The following is a 16,265-nucleotide window of genomic DNA, read 5'->3' as shown; positions in this document are numbered from 1 at the left end:
GGTTTTTATGCTTTTTTTTATGTTTTGGGGAAACTTAATTATTTAGTGTTGAAGCCAAGTTGCTTAACCTTTTTTATTTTTTTTATATATTTTTCCAGGCACTGCATCTGCATATTTTTTGTCTTTTTTGTTACGTTTAAGCTACACTACTTAAAATTAAATATTAAATAAATAAATCCTTGACTACATAATCGTTTGTTGCTGGTTTTCTTGAGTTGATCTTGAGTATTTCAAGTTTCCTGATGATAAATCGTCATATTTTTTGCAGTTTTTGTCAGTTTTTTTTCTCTCGCTGTAGCAGACACACACTCCTGCCATCACTCTCTCACACTCACACACACATTCACACTTGTTTTGACAGCCACGCGCTGGCTTAGAAACATCTTGGTGCACAACCTGCGGATTCACAGCGACGTTTGATCAAACCACCCCAGACACAGATAACCTTTTTTCCATCTATCCGTCCTTCATCATCCACCTGTCGCCTCTCTTCCTCCACCGGCTCCACCTTCCCATCCATCCGTTACCTTTTCTGTTTCCAATCCACCTTAAACCTCCTTTGGACCATGCAGTCTCCTATTTATTCTTTTTAAAACAGCTCGGGTGCTGTGGTTGTTTGCATCATCAGTAAGGCTCAGATTCTAACTTCATAAAAATGGAGGACACACGCACGTGGACAGAAATGTGTCTTTGAAGACGTTAAATTGGACAAATACAAGACTGGAACTTTGAACCTGAGTTTCAAATCAATCAGCTTACAATTTTTAAAACAATAAAATAGATTATAGCGTCTGAGCCCGTGATCTTATCTTTTGTTGTGTTTTGTTTGTATTTCACTACTTTTTGGATAAATAAAGTATTTCATCTTCTTATTCTTACATACATGCCCTGTCACTTGTACTGGATATTGCATGTTTTCATGTTAGCTGCCTATAATTGCAAGTTTAAATGTTTAAATCTTCAGTCAGATTGTCGATTTGAACGAAGTGAAACACTCTGGAGCCCATTTCTTACTGAACGTCCATCACAGGAAACGCTGACGTCGGTGCAGAGACACTTTTAGTTCACCTTAATCAGATCAGATATAAGTTGACATGCAGATGAATGGTGATGGCTCAAACTGTGGGAGCACCAGTGTGTGAACATGGGGAAGATGTGCGACTGTCGATCAGACGTCATTATATAAAAAACAAAAAACCAAAGACACGTGTATTTAACTCCTCGACGGTCTGTGGCCTCTGTCGTACCTGAAAGCAATGTCACCATAGCTGTTTTAATAATGTTTGCTGAGTATGCTCACTTCTGTTAATATGAACTTAATATGCATGATAAGTGTGACTTTACCATGTCTACATTCACATTTGAGTGTTTGAGTAAATGTTTTCTCAGATGTTTACATTTATTTTGTCATTTACTCAGCACTTGCGGCAGTTTAAAGGTATTTTTTGTAATTACCCTTTAATTAAACCTGTCACCAGCAGGGGGCAGCACTCTACTGATGTTTGTTGAGATTTTAATTGAGATGTTTTACTTTTGATCTTTCTTTTGATCTACCCCTATTTCCTCGACAGGCTTTGCCTTTTTCCTGACAGCCACAGTAAATACCTTTAAATTTATTAAATTAGTGGCTGGTTAAGCTACGCTGACTTGCTGCAGCACATCGTGTTATTACACAAAAATCTGGCCCGGCCCTAGTTTGCCTCTTACACACAGAACACAGATGCTTTGGACATAAAGTCATAGCAGCTTTTCAGAACTTTAGATCGTTTTTCAAAAAGGTTTGGAACTTTTTTAAAATGTAGAAATTTACAACATGTACCTTTAAGTTTATCTGTTTTGTTCTTAAATTGTGACGTTTACTAAACTTTTCAGAAAAGACATCAGACATGATCCAGATGTTGTCCTGAGGTTGACCCCCTCTGCTCTCCTCTGGTCTCTCTCCTCCTCGGTGTTCCTATGCGGTGGTGCTCTGTGATGAAGACATGCTGCTCTCTCTACTTCGGTTCTTGGCGACCTGCTGCTGGTCTTCGTTGCCCGGGGTGTTGCGGTGCTGCCGGCGCGGTGTTTGGCGATGCGGGAGCGTCAGGGTGCAACAGGAGACTCCAACCGTGGGCTCGGGAAGATCCTCGGCCATAGACCAGCTGTCTGTGGCCGGGTCGTATTTCTGCACGGCAGCCTTGTAGCGTTTCTCCGCTTCATTCCAGCCGCCCAGCAGGTACAGCTTTTCTGCCAGCGAGGACAGACCTGCAGTGCTCACACCAAGAGGCAGCGGGGCGGCCCGGCTCCATGATCCACTCTCAGGAGAGTAGACCTCCATTGACAGCACATCCACCCGCTCTCCACCGGGCCCCAGCTGGCTTCCTCCCACCACGTACACCTTCCCTCCAACGGTGGCGGAGCAGTGCCAGCCGCGGGGCGTCTCCATGGGAGGCTTCTCGGACCAGGTGTCGGTCTCCACGTTGTAGCACGCCACAGAGCGGGAGTAGGCGCAGTTGATGTAGCCACCAGTCACCAGGATGTCTCCGGAGGGCAGAGTGGCGCTGGCGTGGCAGCAGCGGGGCATCTCCATGGGGGCACGCATCTGCCAGGTGTTGGAGGAGGGCAGGTAGCTCTCGCTGGTGGCCAGGAGACCTTCCACGTTGCGCCCGCCAATGGCGAACAGTCGACCGCCGCTGGCAGCCAGGGAGAAGTGTGTGCGGCGCTGACGCATGCTGGCCAGGTGGAGCCAGGTGTTGAAGCGAGGGTCATATCTGATGTAGGGAAATGGATGAGGAGAGAGTCAGTTAAAGGCTCGTTCAGGGAAAAGTGGGGCTCTAATATATCTGATTAGGTAAAACCAAAGTAGCAGGGACGGGTTACTGATCTCAAGGTCCTGTTGATGTATTGGTTATAAATGTTTTTCCAGATGTTCTGCAGTAATATTCTTTTTATTGCTTTAATATTTTCTGAGACGTGATCTTCTATCAAAGTCACCATGATATAATCAAAGAGCAGCATTAACCCCCTTGTGAGCTTCACTACAGTCAGATATCTGAGAGCGTCCTGCTGGTTGTTCCTGCTCCCACCTGCTGAGGGTGCTGACGGCGTGTTTCGCCTGGTTTCGGGCGTCGTTCTGGTCCTCTCCTCCCGCCACATACAGAAAACCATCCATCACAGCCACGCACTGGTTGAAGCTCTTTGCTGGCAGCTGGGTGAGGTGACGCCAGGTGGCTCCTCCGTCACGAGGGTCCCTCCACAGCACCTAAATGCCAAGGTCAAAGGTCAGTTTGGCATTTTATTAGTTTTAACTGAATATAAAGAGTACAAAACTAGCAAATAAGTCCATCTCAGCCCCAGGATCAAACTACATGTCCTCTCACTCATATTTCCCCATTGAGGGACAATAAAGGATATTTCTGTTCTATTTCTATTCAGTATAGTCACACATTTTTAGCACCGACCTCTCGGCTCAGAGCTCTCTCGGTGAGAGACGGACGCCCTCCGACGATGAGCAGAGTCTGATGCCCGGCGCGGACCCGCGTGCGTCGGGACTGCAGGGTGTTTTGCTGGTAGGGCAGGAGGTGGTAGTTCATGGCGTCCACCAGCAGGCGGTGACACTGGGGGTCCTGCATCATGCGCGGCACAGGCTGGATCTGGCTCACCAGCTCGCTGGCCGGGATGGTCTCAAAGCGAACTTGCGACAGAAGCTCTCCGGCGTGAACCTGACGGGAGGCGTCAAAGTCGAGCCACTTCATGGCGAGCTGGAGGAGGAGATGACATCACTGGATATGAGAGATTTAAAGATTTAGCATAAACTCTCTCATTTTCCAGTCCTGCGGCGGCCATAGTTTTTCAGGAAACCCACATCTCCTGATTTCTGTTTGTCATGAAAAAGTTTTAAAATGTCTTGTTTTGGCACTTATGATTTAGGTTTAATTAATATGATTTGTGATAATAACTCACCGTTTGGATTCAGTATGTGTAAATTGTTGTGCTACTAAACCAGTCCGGAGATGGTACCAGTTTAATGTATCTACTGAGATATTCACAGACTCACATATGGTCCAGTTTATAAATAAAATCACTTCTTCTCAGCTGTTTGTCTATTTAAGTTTGTAATGCGGCTGAATATTAATAAACAGGCAAGGAGTTATACTTGGGGCCTTATGCTCACAGCCGACCTGCAGCTGACTGGTTTGGATTGATGGGTCTGTGCTGGGTTCTCAACAGCTGGTCTGGGGCCTGTTTTTAGTCCTGGATGAAAATAGAAGGAAGTCCCAGAGGGTCAGCGAGTTAACACTGCAAGTGTCAGGAGTCGCCTCCTAGAAGAGCCGGCACTACTTCTCACCTGAGAAGTTGATATTATGTTCCCCCAAATTCACAGTAAGAAGCATTTTAGTAGAATTTGGATTAAAATAAACTTAAGATTAAACCGCAGCTGTGATTAATTCAGCCGGATGTGCTGGAACGATGTTTTATTAACAAATAAACACGATGTTTGACCTCTGACCTTGAAGGCGGTGACCTCTGAAGGCAGCAGCAGTGAGTCGTCCTGCAGGAAGGCCGAGATCTGCTCCAGGGTCAGCTGGTTGAAGAGCGGTGTCTCTGCAAACTGCACAAAGTTCTCCAGCACAAAGCGGCGGGCGGCGTCGCACACAGGCAGGAGGGCGTAGGCGGCGGCGATGTTCCAGATGTAGACACAGGTCTGCACGTTGAGCTCGGCCAGCAGGAAGTCCACGCACATCTTGAGGAGCTGCGGGATCTGCAGGGTGGCGGCGGCGGACACGGTGCAGCTGATGGTGTACAGGGACATGTGGACGCGACCCAGGTAGGCGAAGGTGATGACATTGGCCAGACCTGCAGATGGGGAGTCACCACATAAACTGAAGAACTTAAGAAAGTTGTTTAGATAAGGAGTGTCATGCATCGGTAGGAGCAATGGATAACTGTTTTATTTAACTGTTTTATTTTAACATTTTATTGCCATTTATACTTGAAAAAACTGATTTTTTTCTGCTTCATAGGATGTAAATCCAATCCAATTTTATTTATAAAGCACTTTAAAATACCCAGCACAGGAACAAAGTGCTGTACAGAAAATAAGTTAAAACAATAGAATAACAGAAAACAGCAAAATAAATAAATAAAACACATAAAACATAAAATTAAAACATAAAATTAAAACAGCCCTATGTTAAAACAAAAACAAGATAAAACAGCATCGAATCACCTAAAAACAACTAAAATAAAAAACCAACATCTCACGTGGTGTCAAAGGCCAGGGTAAAGAGGTGGGTTTTCAAGAGTGACTTAAAAACAGGTAAAGAAGTGGCCTGTCTAATCTCTAAAGGAAGCTTGTTCCACAGTTTGGGAGCTGCTACAGCAAAAGCACGATCTCCTCTAAGTTTACGCCCAGTCCTGGGTATCTTCAGGAGCAGCTGATCAGCTGACCTGAGAGAGCGGGTGGGTGTATAAGGCTGTAGCAGCTCAGAGAGATAAGATGGAGCTAGGCCATGGAGAGCTTTAAAAGTAAATAAAAGAATTTTAAAATGAATCCTAAAAGAAATGGGCAGCCAGTGAAGTGAAGCTAAAACAGGGGAAATGTGCTCAAACTTTCGAGTGCCTGTTAAAAGACGAGCTGCGGCATTTTGCACCCTCTGTAGATGACTAATATATAATGCACTGACCCCAATATAAAGTGCATTACAGTAATCCAGCCGAGTGCTAACAAAGGCGTGGATCACTGTCTCAAAGTGCTGCCGTGAAAGAATTGGCTTTATTTTTGCCAGCTGCCTGAGGTGAAAGAAGCTAGATTTTACCACTGCCTTAATTTGATTATCAAACTTCAGATCACAGTCCACTTTGACCCCCAGGTTTGTGACAGTTGGCTCAACATACTGTGCCAGGGAATCTACATACACATTGGGGGTCTCAGTGGAGCTACCAAAAACCATCACCTCTGTCTTTTTATCATTGAATTTTAAAAAGTTAACAGACATCCAAGCCTTAATGTCATCGAGACACTGAAGTAATGGCTGTGTAAGGTATCTGCCTAAATAGTCTGCAGCACGACATGATTCAACAAAAACATCTAAAAGACAGAAAACTATTAACACGCACTCTCTTTTTTTAAGATGTTATTGCTGTAGCATCGGTATAAGAGATGCTGTGATTGGCCATTGTAACAAACTTGGAGGAAGAAGCTGTACATTTGGCCTGGTAACCGTCATGAGGTGCATGAAGTCTGTGGCCAAAGGAGTTTGACTTATGTTGTAAGCTTTATTTGAAGGTTACATGTAAGAATCTAAGCTTTGTCTTAACATGAATTGAACCTACCAAGAGGCGAAAGGGAGGGGAGCTCGAGGCGCTTCATGCTGGGGTCTTTGGCCAGAATCTCCCTGAAGTACTGACTGACTGAGGAGATCACCAGTTTGTGGACATCAAAGGCTTTTGTCTTACAAGCCAACTCCAGATCAGTCAGGAACCTGGGAGGAACAAAGAAGAAGAAAGCTCTAATAAAACTCTAAACTGGTCATTTTCCCAGGTTGTATCGTTCCATAACTGAATTACTGATGTGTTTAATTGAAAGATTCATTAAATGTGTGGGTTTTGCAATGCACTCAATCATAGCTGTAGCCTAAGAAGGTTATATTGTATCATGCTGTTTTGGCGCGTGCTGTTAAGGGCCAATAAAAGTTTTTCAGTTCCTTGAAATTTTATTGATGAAATTCTGCCTGAATCTTGAAATTACCCTTGTGTGCCTCAGCAGCCTGTAAACTTAAATTATTGCACAAAAACATATATTACTCTATCACTAACTGAAAGTGTTTTACAGTGTGATGCAGCAGTCAGCATCAAACTAACTTCTCCTGGCGCATCTTGCTGAGCTCCTCCAGCAGGGCGTTGCCGTGCAGGGGTCGCGTGAGCTCGCTGCCCAGGCCGAGGCCTCTCTCTCCGGGCTTGATGACGGGCGGCGGCAGGGGTAGGTTGAGGCTGTTCAGCTGAGCGATGTCCAGAGCTGCCATCTGCTCAATCTTCTTCACCCCGCTCTCCATCACCACAACACCGTCGCCACGGTTCTCCACTTTCAAGGTGGCTGAAACAGCCTCCATGGCGACCTGAGAGATGGTTTCCACGGCAGCCTTCTTCGGACGGGAGGCCTTCTTCTTGGGAGGCATCGTTGGACTGTGGGCGATGTGTTTTTTTTCTTTGTTTTAGTCGATCTTTACTTTAATGACTGAGTTTATTAAATTCACCCACTGAGTAACTTACTTTTACAATAAAATGTACAAACGAGTTGGTTTGATCTTCTTTAGGGGAAAATAAGTGTTCAGTGAAGCAGCCTTGGATCAGTGTAGATAGCTGGGTAGGTTGGTGGTTTCACTCTAACACAGCACACAGCACCTGGAAGAAAACAGAAGCAGAAATTTGGAGTTCACCAACTTGTCCAAGTACTTTGATGTTCAGCCTGGGGGAGCTGATGACCGACCCAACAACCGTCCAGTTGGTCAATGACCAACTTTGCCTCCTGGGCCACAGCTGACCACAGGTTTACAGGAGCTGCTCTTCCCAGGTGCTCTCAAATTCAAGTGCTGACCAGGCCTCAATTTGCTTAGCAAGGAAAACAGCCCTCAGGTCCCTCCCTCACTACCTCGGCAAACACTTTGCCGATCAGCTTTTGGATTATGGTCATTATCAGAGTCAGAATGGATGATCACCTGGGATACACTCATTCACTAACAACCAATCAAATCCACCCCTCAGTCTTCACATCTAGTTTTAAAATGGTGACTCAGCTTGAAGCTTCATGATGTGATTTCCCTCTCTGGTGTAAACAGTCCTGTTACATCATCCCAGTTTCCTTTATAGTTATTGTTATCTGGTATTTCCAGTATTTTATTCTCATACATTTTTTTCATTATTGCTGAAATTTTGTTTAACATCGCAGTTTTTATATTTTGTACATATTGACGAAGCACTTTGGATCCACTTCTTACATTTTCTGTTTACAGTATCACAAAATCCACGAGCTTTTCAAAAGTCTCTGTATTATGGTGACTTCAGAATCACTCCCCGCCTACTGACAGATGACCAGTACTCTGACACAACACAACAAACACCGACTGATCATCAGAACCTTTTCCAAATCCCGCAGAGGCTCGCCCGAGGACAAACTCCACGTCTGTAGCTGTGAATGACAGCTGCATGTGTCCTGAGGCTCGGCTCGGGGCGGTGTTTGCGGTTTATAGTGGCCCACTGTTGCACATCACACGCTCCGTATTTCACTCACAAAGCGACCGGGGAATCTTAGTCACGCTCGCAATGAGTCGAGCTCTACAAACTGCCAGAGCAGTGAGGTGACCGAGAGGAGGCGATACATGGATGTTAGAGGGTGTCTGAAATAAACAAAGAGTAGAAATGTTGCATAGGGGACGTCCTGCATATGCTGAAAGCATATAGGTTCAGTTGTGCATGAAGGATGGAGGGTGTCGTCTTGTCTTTTCAGCTGAAAACAGTAACATCTTGTATATTATATGCATAAATGTATTTGTGCAACTGGTCTGGGATATTGTTTACAAACAATTTTCACTGAAAGCTTTCGGATTCTACTTATTCTGGTTTGGTTGGTTATATATCTTAAATCAGGGATGACAAACTCATTTTACATCGTGGGCCGGACTCTCCCCTTTCTGTCAGTGTAAAGAAGTTTGACTGCACATTTAATCTCTGAGAATAATATAAGAATAAGAAGTGCAATATCAACAGCACATCTCAGTTTTTCTGCACGATAAAGAAAAGCTGCTCTGGTAAAACAAAAAATGTATCTGCACGGAGCTTTGGGCCAAAATTGTAAGAAATAAATGTGAAATGAGAACTGATTATTTCTACTGTAGATAGTAAAAAAAAACAACCAAAACCCAGGAACTTTTACATCATTTAATCATTTATCTATTACTTAATAACGTTGGTGTAGTATGAACATCCATTGGGAGAAAAAGCTATAAAAGAAAATATTAGCAATCTTTACTGCAAAGAATCTGTCTGTTTGTGTCTTTTGTCTTTGTGTGGCACTGTTTGGTTCACACTGACAAACACATCCTTCTCTGACGATGCAGGACAAACAACAAATTTCAAATCTTTTGATAAAAACTCCTCATCTGAAACTCGGCGTGTCTGCTTTGTGCTTTATATGCAGCTATTTTCTACATCAGCTGCTGCACTCGTGCGCGATGCAGTGAATGAGCGAAGGTCACGATGACACGGTTATAAATGTTAGTGACACAAACGCAGAGGCCTCCCTGCTCTGTTTGCAGAGTTTTAAAGTGTTGTGGACATGCAGCGATAAACAGAGACGGTGATCTTTGTTCTTGGCTCACAGTTTGTTGATAACGAGCTCTGCCAGTTATAAAACCACACAGCCTTGGAAATAGCAGCTTTGCCCTTGTTGTCATTCCAGAACATGTTCAGTAAGTCCGCATTTCCTTTGTTTAGTGAAGAACTGGGCACAAGTGTAGATTTCAGGAGGGATAAACCATTAAAGCATTAAGAAGCAGAATTTGTCATTTTTGGTGTAACTGTTGCTCTCTTAGCAAAATAATCTGCAAAACTTATGAACGTGTGCTTGCACAACGACTGGACGTAGTAAGGTTTAATATGTTAAAATATATGAGCTTATTTCTAACATGTTATTAATGTGATTTAAGCTTTTTTAGATGGTGTAAATTAATGATGTTGTCTCTCTGCCTCCGTTATGTTTCTCATGCTTCCTTTGCTGCAGAATGTGGCTGATCTAAATCGTTAACAACATCCTCTGATGCGACCACCAGTGTTACTGTATCTGTAATCTGATGCTGTCAAACCTCTCAGCTCATCAAAAAGACGGCTCGGTTAACTTCTAGCCTCATGGAAAAAGTATTCCTACACCCACAACTCAAACATAACTGCAGTGAAACCACCGAGACCATAGACGTGATTCACCGCTCTTTCCACCCTCCTCCCTTAAATAGCGCCTTTGGGCTCCACATAAGGACGGGCAATGGTGGGAGATGGGATAGTACAGGACGGAGCAGCAGCTGTTGTTGGTGTCATATGAAGAGGAGGAGCTCAGAGTTACAAATGGTCACTTGGAGTGTTGCAATCCCTCCTGAAACAGTTGAAACAGTAGCGTTTAGCCGACTGCTAAGCTGCTGTATAACCTCATACATCAGAAGAAGAAGAGTGAAATCACTCCACAGACTTTCGGATCTGTGAGTCTATACAGGGTTTCTGTGACTGTGACCTTGGCCGCTCCCCTTCAGTTTGATGGTAACAGCAACGCAGAGCCATTAAAACATGAAGCATCAGCAGAGATATGAAGACAAAACCAAACGTAAATGTAGAAAATTGAAAATTTACAGCCTGATCTTAAAAGATATGCAAACTTTTACTTATAGAAATTTCAAATAAAGTAAGAATTTCTTTTTCAGTCCCATAAAAATCGCATAAACATGGCACAGAGGCCCCAAGGGGTGCACGATGAAGTGAGATTAGTGGCTCAGCGGGCTATTTCAAGCTTAAAGTCAGAGTTTTCAGTGTCTTTGTGCCTGGCTAAATCACAGCAGTAACATATGCTGAACACAGAACCTGGTCAAGAGCAGGTTATGTTCACAGTTTAAAATCGTCTGACAGACCCAGGTATTCACTAATTCTTTTATTTAAAGCATGATGTAAGTGCAATACAGATTCTTCAAGCTGGTAATCGGAATATTGATTAAACCCAAACTGAGTGCGAGTCTCTTTCACACTGCTGCATCTGCCAGAGCACAGAACACACACCAGGAATACCTACTTCTGTATCTGCTGGCAAACTAAAGCGATTTCCACGTCTCCTTATCAGAGCTCTAAGTCTCAGATATAAACAGCAGCACTGAGGGCGCACTCTGCCATAACATAAATAAACAATAAAATGTTTATTTTACCGCTCAGTGCGATAAATCACCAGATTTAACCATTTTCTGTGACTTAATCTCTTTTTGCAACGACTATGCATTTTAATGATTTTTATCACCATTTTATTATTATGATCATGTGATAATGGAAGCCTAACAGGGAGAGCTGATAAGCACCGTCATACCTGTTAACTCCAGCTGGGATTTCAGGTTTTGTCAGTTAACACAAGGAAAGTCTGTCTTATAGCATACCATGGTTCATTAATTCTAATTAGCAAAGGTGACAATGCAACAGCTGGTTACTGCGTCCCAACAGCTGTCAGTGAAGGTGGCCACGCCCCTCAGAGAGAAACTATCCACAGAAAACTGTAAGCAGGTTTATTCCTGCTGTGAAGCTGGATGTTTTAACCTGGAGGTTTATGGGGACTCAGTTTAGGAGCAAGCCTCAAGTGGCCGTAAGAGGAACTGCAGTTTTTTTTTTTATCACATTCAGGCTAATCAACGCCTGCTATTTAGCTAAATCTGATTAAGCACCTTTTTCTTGGTTTACACAATTTTATGCTCATGGTTGAACACCGGACAGTTTTTGTTCTTCCTCATAAGACAAAGCCTACATCCTAAATCCTAAAGGGAAAAAACGTCCACCGGTATTTTAACCTAACTAGTTTAGAAGAGTAGCTTCAGTCTCTGCAGGCTACTGAATTTCATTCCCTTTCAAAAGTTAAACACAGTGTAGTTATTTATACATTTGTCTACCATATGAAAGATCCCCACTTCAGTCCATGGAGGATACACAAATCCCTTTGAGGTTGAATCAGGAAAGGAAAATCAGCCAAATCCTCTGTGGTGACGCCTTTGAAAGAGGAAGCAGCTGAAAGTAGCTTAGCTTAAATGTTGAAGCATTACTTAAATGCATGTTTTACAAGTGTAATTTACTAAATGTGGCCTGTCACAAATATTAATAAGCCCACTCCCTTTCATATAAATGCATCTGGAATAAAAAAAAGCCACTAGCTGACGCTGTGCTCTCGTAGTTTAAACATAAATAAATCCATCTATCATTTCCTTTAACATGTAACATCTTTAAAATCAAGATTTCAGACAAACTTGCTAACGAAGTGATTCAGTGCTGTGAAAATAATCTTTGCTCTGTGTGGGTCAGCTGTCACAAATATCTGGGACCAAGGTTAGAGGTGTGAGCAGCTGCTCCGTCATCCACCGTACTGGGAACCAGACCTCCACCCCCAGCTCCAACCACCAACAACAACAAATATACCTCTTTCAAAACAACACGATTGAGCATTAATCAGTTTGAGTTCAGGTGTTATCACAAAAACTGTGAGAAGATCCTGCCTCCTGTGGTTAAATAAAAGCTCTGGACTAAAGCGGATCAGCCCATATGTGTAATAGATTACTCTGAAAGTTATTAATGTAAACATGCAGCCGAACACAAATAGAGTTCAGTTTGAATCGCTGCCAGTGATCACATGATCCATCTGTGGGCTGATTATTTTCTTATTTACAAACATAAACATTTTTAACATTGTTGCCCATTTCAGCTTCAGCTCTGCTTTTCTTTGAATTTGATTATTGAAGTTATGGAGCTGTAATGAGCCTCACAGTTTCTTCTCTGCAGTCTAATAGATGTTTGTTTGTGTCTGGTGGAAAAGAAAAATACATCTTAAATGATGTTGAAAACACTTTTTAACTGTATTAATTTGCTGTTGCCACACGTGCTTTTTCACCTGAAGAAATAGGAACTATTTTACTGTGAAATACAAGGAGGAGGCTGGTAATCTAAGCACTGGAGGTCCAGCTTCAGCTCTGAAATTTTATTTTTAAACCTTGAGCTCTGTGCTCCTGTGAAGCTGCTCTGAGTGTGTCGCACTTCTCAAAGAAGCACAAATTTTGTCCAATAATTGTCACTCTGCAGAAAACGAGCAGCGTCTTTTCAGTTAAACGTGTAAGAGCTGCACAACACAAGCGCAGTCTACAGATTCTGATTTTCCGAGTGTGTTTATTGTTCCTTTTTGTTGTTTTTAAACTTGATTAGAGATGTGTTTTCAATCAGCAGTGATTCAGGAGTGAAAAACTACTTATGAGAGGAAAAAAAACTCTAATGTGCCAATTTAAAAAAAACAACAACTATGTATTAAGTGTGAATTTATCTGCTGCCCTTTGTGACTGGATCACAGTGTGGGAGGTTTAGGAGACGGAGAGCACCTGTCGATGAGGAGGAGCAGCAGCACTCCTCACATCCACAGTGAACACACACAATTATTCTCTCTGGCATAAAGAGCAGCTTAAGTCAGCAAACTTTCATTTATTAAAGTATATTTTTGAATTAATAACTTATATAATTCATATATAAATGCTCTGATTATTTGCTGTTTGATGCTCAGCAGGAAGTGACTGATTTTAGAGCAATTTCACCGATCAGCTGCTTGCTATAGTCTGAAACATCGGCGTTATTTACAGAGTTAAAACTGGTCGTTGATATTGTTTCCACGGACAGAAATAGAAAGCCATCTGATTCATACCTGAATTGTTTGGGAACAACCGTCACACACAGTCTTCTCCATAGTGTGCGTGGAGAGGATATCCCTAATCTGGATTACACATAAACAGAGGTGTGGACTCGAGTCACATGACTTGGACTCGAGTCAGACTCGAGTCATTAATTTTATGACTTTAGACTTGACTTGAAAAAATGTTCTAAGACTTGTGACTTGACTTGGACTTTTACACCAATGACTTGGGACTTGAATTGGACTTGAACCGGTTTACTTGAAAAGACTTGATATTTTACCCCAAATACAAAATTTAACATGCATATTATATAGAGATTGAAAATGTGACGTCATTCACGGGTAGAACCGCAAAGGATTCTGGGAACTCGTGGCAAGCGGTACTAGCTCACGCAGGCTTTCAATTAAAATCAGTTATACAGCGATAAAAAGAAACACAAGAAGCCGTTGTATTATTAACTGCAATAGCCGGTCGCATGACAGCCACGGGAAGCCGACGGGTAAAGAGATCGGTTGTTATCGGATTACCTCGTTGAAGAGAAATTGTTCGAGCCATGTTTCCGAAGTAACAAAGACGCGACGGGTGGCCTGGATTGCAGCCATTCAAAGGTCAAATATAACGTCCCAGAACACTCCAGCTCACAGGTTAGTCTGCTCCAAGCATTTACACGAAGGTCAGTGTTTTTTAGTAGTTAATACGTCATTTTCATAACATAATTGGTGATATAGGTTACAAGCAAGTCTGGCGCTGAACAGAAATTGTCGCGCTATGCTCCTTTGTTTATTGTGCATAAATAGTGAATTGTCCTGACACAATATTGTGTTTCGCTTCTGTTATTATGGTACATTGACAAAAACATATACTTTTATTCACAGGATAAAACAGGTTTTTTGTATCACTAATTGCCCAGTACGATTACAGCATACAATATTATTGTCACTGCTACATTTCTGTGATGCTACCAGAAATTATTTCCACTGCTAATTAATTACCGTTGAGCTCAAAGGTCCTATTAATAAACGGTTAAGGAATGTGTATTTATGACGACGATTTGTGAGACTGGTAAACTTATGATACGTACGATGGTCTTTACTTTCTACACGGTGCATTTCAAGGTCCTGCACCCATCCGGCGGTAAACTGTACCTGGGCTTGTTGCAGTGACCGGAAGTTACTAAACTTCATGAGTGTATGCACTCACTCCAAGAACCGTATGATTATAAATATGCATATAAATATGCTACGATGAGATAGCTGACTTCATCTAACTAGCAAATGTTGTCCAGGCTACGTTGGTGATACAGTTTTTTTTAATGTGTATGATATTTTTGTCATGCGATTTTAAAGCTGGTCCTACAACCGCATCCAAGAATAACATGCAGCTTATCTCAGAACTGTCGGTGAAAACTATTCTTGGAGCTAGGTTTAATTGAGCTGCATTTTAAAGAGGTGCAATTTCACAATTTGTGTATATTTTCTAAGTTCACTATTTTGTCATGTGTTGAGAAAAACACAGATTTTAAAATTACATGGTCTAACATTTACATTTAGCATAACTGCAACATTATTTTTTCGTTGTTTTTTTTTTTTTAAAGACTCGAAAGGACTTGAAATTCAAAGTTTCAGACTTGTGACTTGACTCGGACTTTTACACCAGTGACTTGAGACTCGACTCTGACTTGCCTGACATTACTTGAGACTTGACTTGAGACTTGAGGATAAAGACTTGAGACTTACTTGAGACTTGCAAAACAATGACTTGGTCCCACCTCTGCACATAAACAACACCTTTATACAGACATCTACAGTGTCTGTGTGTAAATTCTGCCTCATTTGTTGCCGGGTAAACCTATTTATCTGGTCTCTCACAGCCTTCAGCTCTCATGTGCGAATTATAAATATTGATGTGAGAATTTCACACGTTTGTTCTTCTTCTTACAAGCTAGAATCTTCTGTTTGTTTCACTTTGTTTGAAATCTTGATCACAAATTTGCCCGTGCTGGAAAATCCAATCAAACTTTTTAAACCAAGAGTCTCAAGAAAAGGCGATCAGCTCGATGTAGAAATGGTTGCATTTATAACATTCATCGTTAAATAAAGAAATTAGTCAATAGAGAAAAGATTCAAAGCTGCTGAGGTCTTACCTGAGCTACAGAGACAGGTGGGCTCATGCTGTTTTCATGCTTGGGCTCCACAACCAACTACAGGCTCACATACTGTGACAGTAATAATAACCCATAATAACTGTGTGCTATACTTTGTGCTATACTGCGTTTATGTCACCTGTACCTGTGCAGCATAAATCCACACGACACAACAGCAGCTCCCGGCTTCTATCACCTTTCACATGTGGCTGCATTCCTCTGCTTATCTCATACGGGTATTTATAGAAGCTGACCAGCACTACAGGCGTGTGTGTGTGTGTGTGCTCTAACACCCCCTGCGGTACAGTAATATTCCAGCAGCAGCTTCTTCACATTGTTTCCACTCAACAGTTAAATATAAAGATTAGAATAAATTCTAGTTTTTATGATAATAGCATAATTTCATATTGAGATAATTTCATATGTGTTTTGTTTTTATTTCACTTTAATAAAATCTCCTCAACATGCTGTTAAGCATTGAAATTAAATGTATTTTACCTCTTTCTCTGGCCTCGCTCTTGCTCTTCTTCTCTTCCTTTTCGTCTTCTTTCACCGTCTTTCTTTGTTCTGGGTGGTTGTTCACTCACAGGTTCCTCTTAGCTCCGTCCCTCTGTCCTCTGTCCATCTGCAGCAGTGCTGTGTGTGTGTGTATGTGACTGTTTGTGTGTCAGTATCAGGGTCCCCAA

At 42.3% G+C, this 16,265-nt stretch overlaps 1 protein-coding gene across 2 annotated transcripts; it reads right to left on the bottom strand.

Moving 5' to 3' along the window:
- Positions 1-2: 2 nt before the first annotated feature.
- Positions 3-16,265, bottom strand: klhl43 (kelch-like family member 43). 2 transcript variants are annotated; one of them, XM_085345987.1, is made up of 8 exons: positions 16,078-16,265; positions 7,252-7,383; positions 6,844-7,164; positions 6,316-6,464; positions 4,490-4,836; positions 3,441-3,740; positions 3,066-3,241; positions 3-2,750 (listed from the first exon to the last, which is right to left on the bottom strand). In XM_085345987.1, the coding sequence occupies exons 3-8, from the start codon at positions 7,155-7,157 to the stop codon at positions 1,955-1,957; spliced, it is 2,082 nt and encodes a 693-aa protein (XP_085202113.1). In that variant the 5' UTR covers positions 7,158-7,164; positions 7,252-7,383; positions 16,078-16,265; the 3' UTR covers positions 3-1,954. The 2 variants fall into 2 exon arrangements, with proteins under 2 accessions (XP_085202113.1, XP_085202112.1); XM_085345986.1 differs by having other exon boundaries at positions 6,844-7,383.

Source organism: Diplotaxodon limnothrissa, linkage group LG22, assembly GCF_057381915.1.
Source record: "Diplotaxodon limnothrissa isolate DT_005_m linkage group LG22, D_limnothrissa_male_GT1.1, whole genome shotgun sequence".
NCBI classification, from domain to species: Eukaryota; Metazoa; Chordata; class Actinopteri; order Cichliformes; family Cichlidae; genus Diplotaxodon; species Diplotaxodon limnothrissa.
The sequence above is the reverse complement of the archived record's forward strand: the minus strand, read 5'-3'. Positions and strand labels throughout refer to the sequence as shown.

Bases quoted from the DNA above. Each gene is read 5' to 3' on its own strand.
- klhl43 (XM_085345986.1), bottom strand. From the start codon at position 7,157: ATGCCTCCCAAGAAGAAGGCCTCCCGTCCGAAGAAGGCTGCCGTGGAA. The intron at 3,242-3,440 runs GTCGGTGCTAAA...CTTGGCATTTAG, and splicing joins AGAGAGCTCTGAGCCGAGAG to GTGCTGTGGAGGGACCCTCG. The intron at 2,751-3,065 runs GTGGGAGCAGGA...TCCCTACATCAG, and splicing joins GCCGTCAGCACCCTCAGCAG to ATATGACCCTCGCTTCAACA.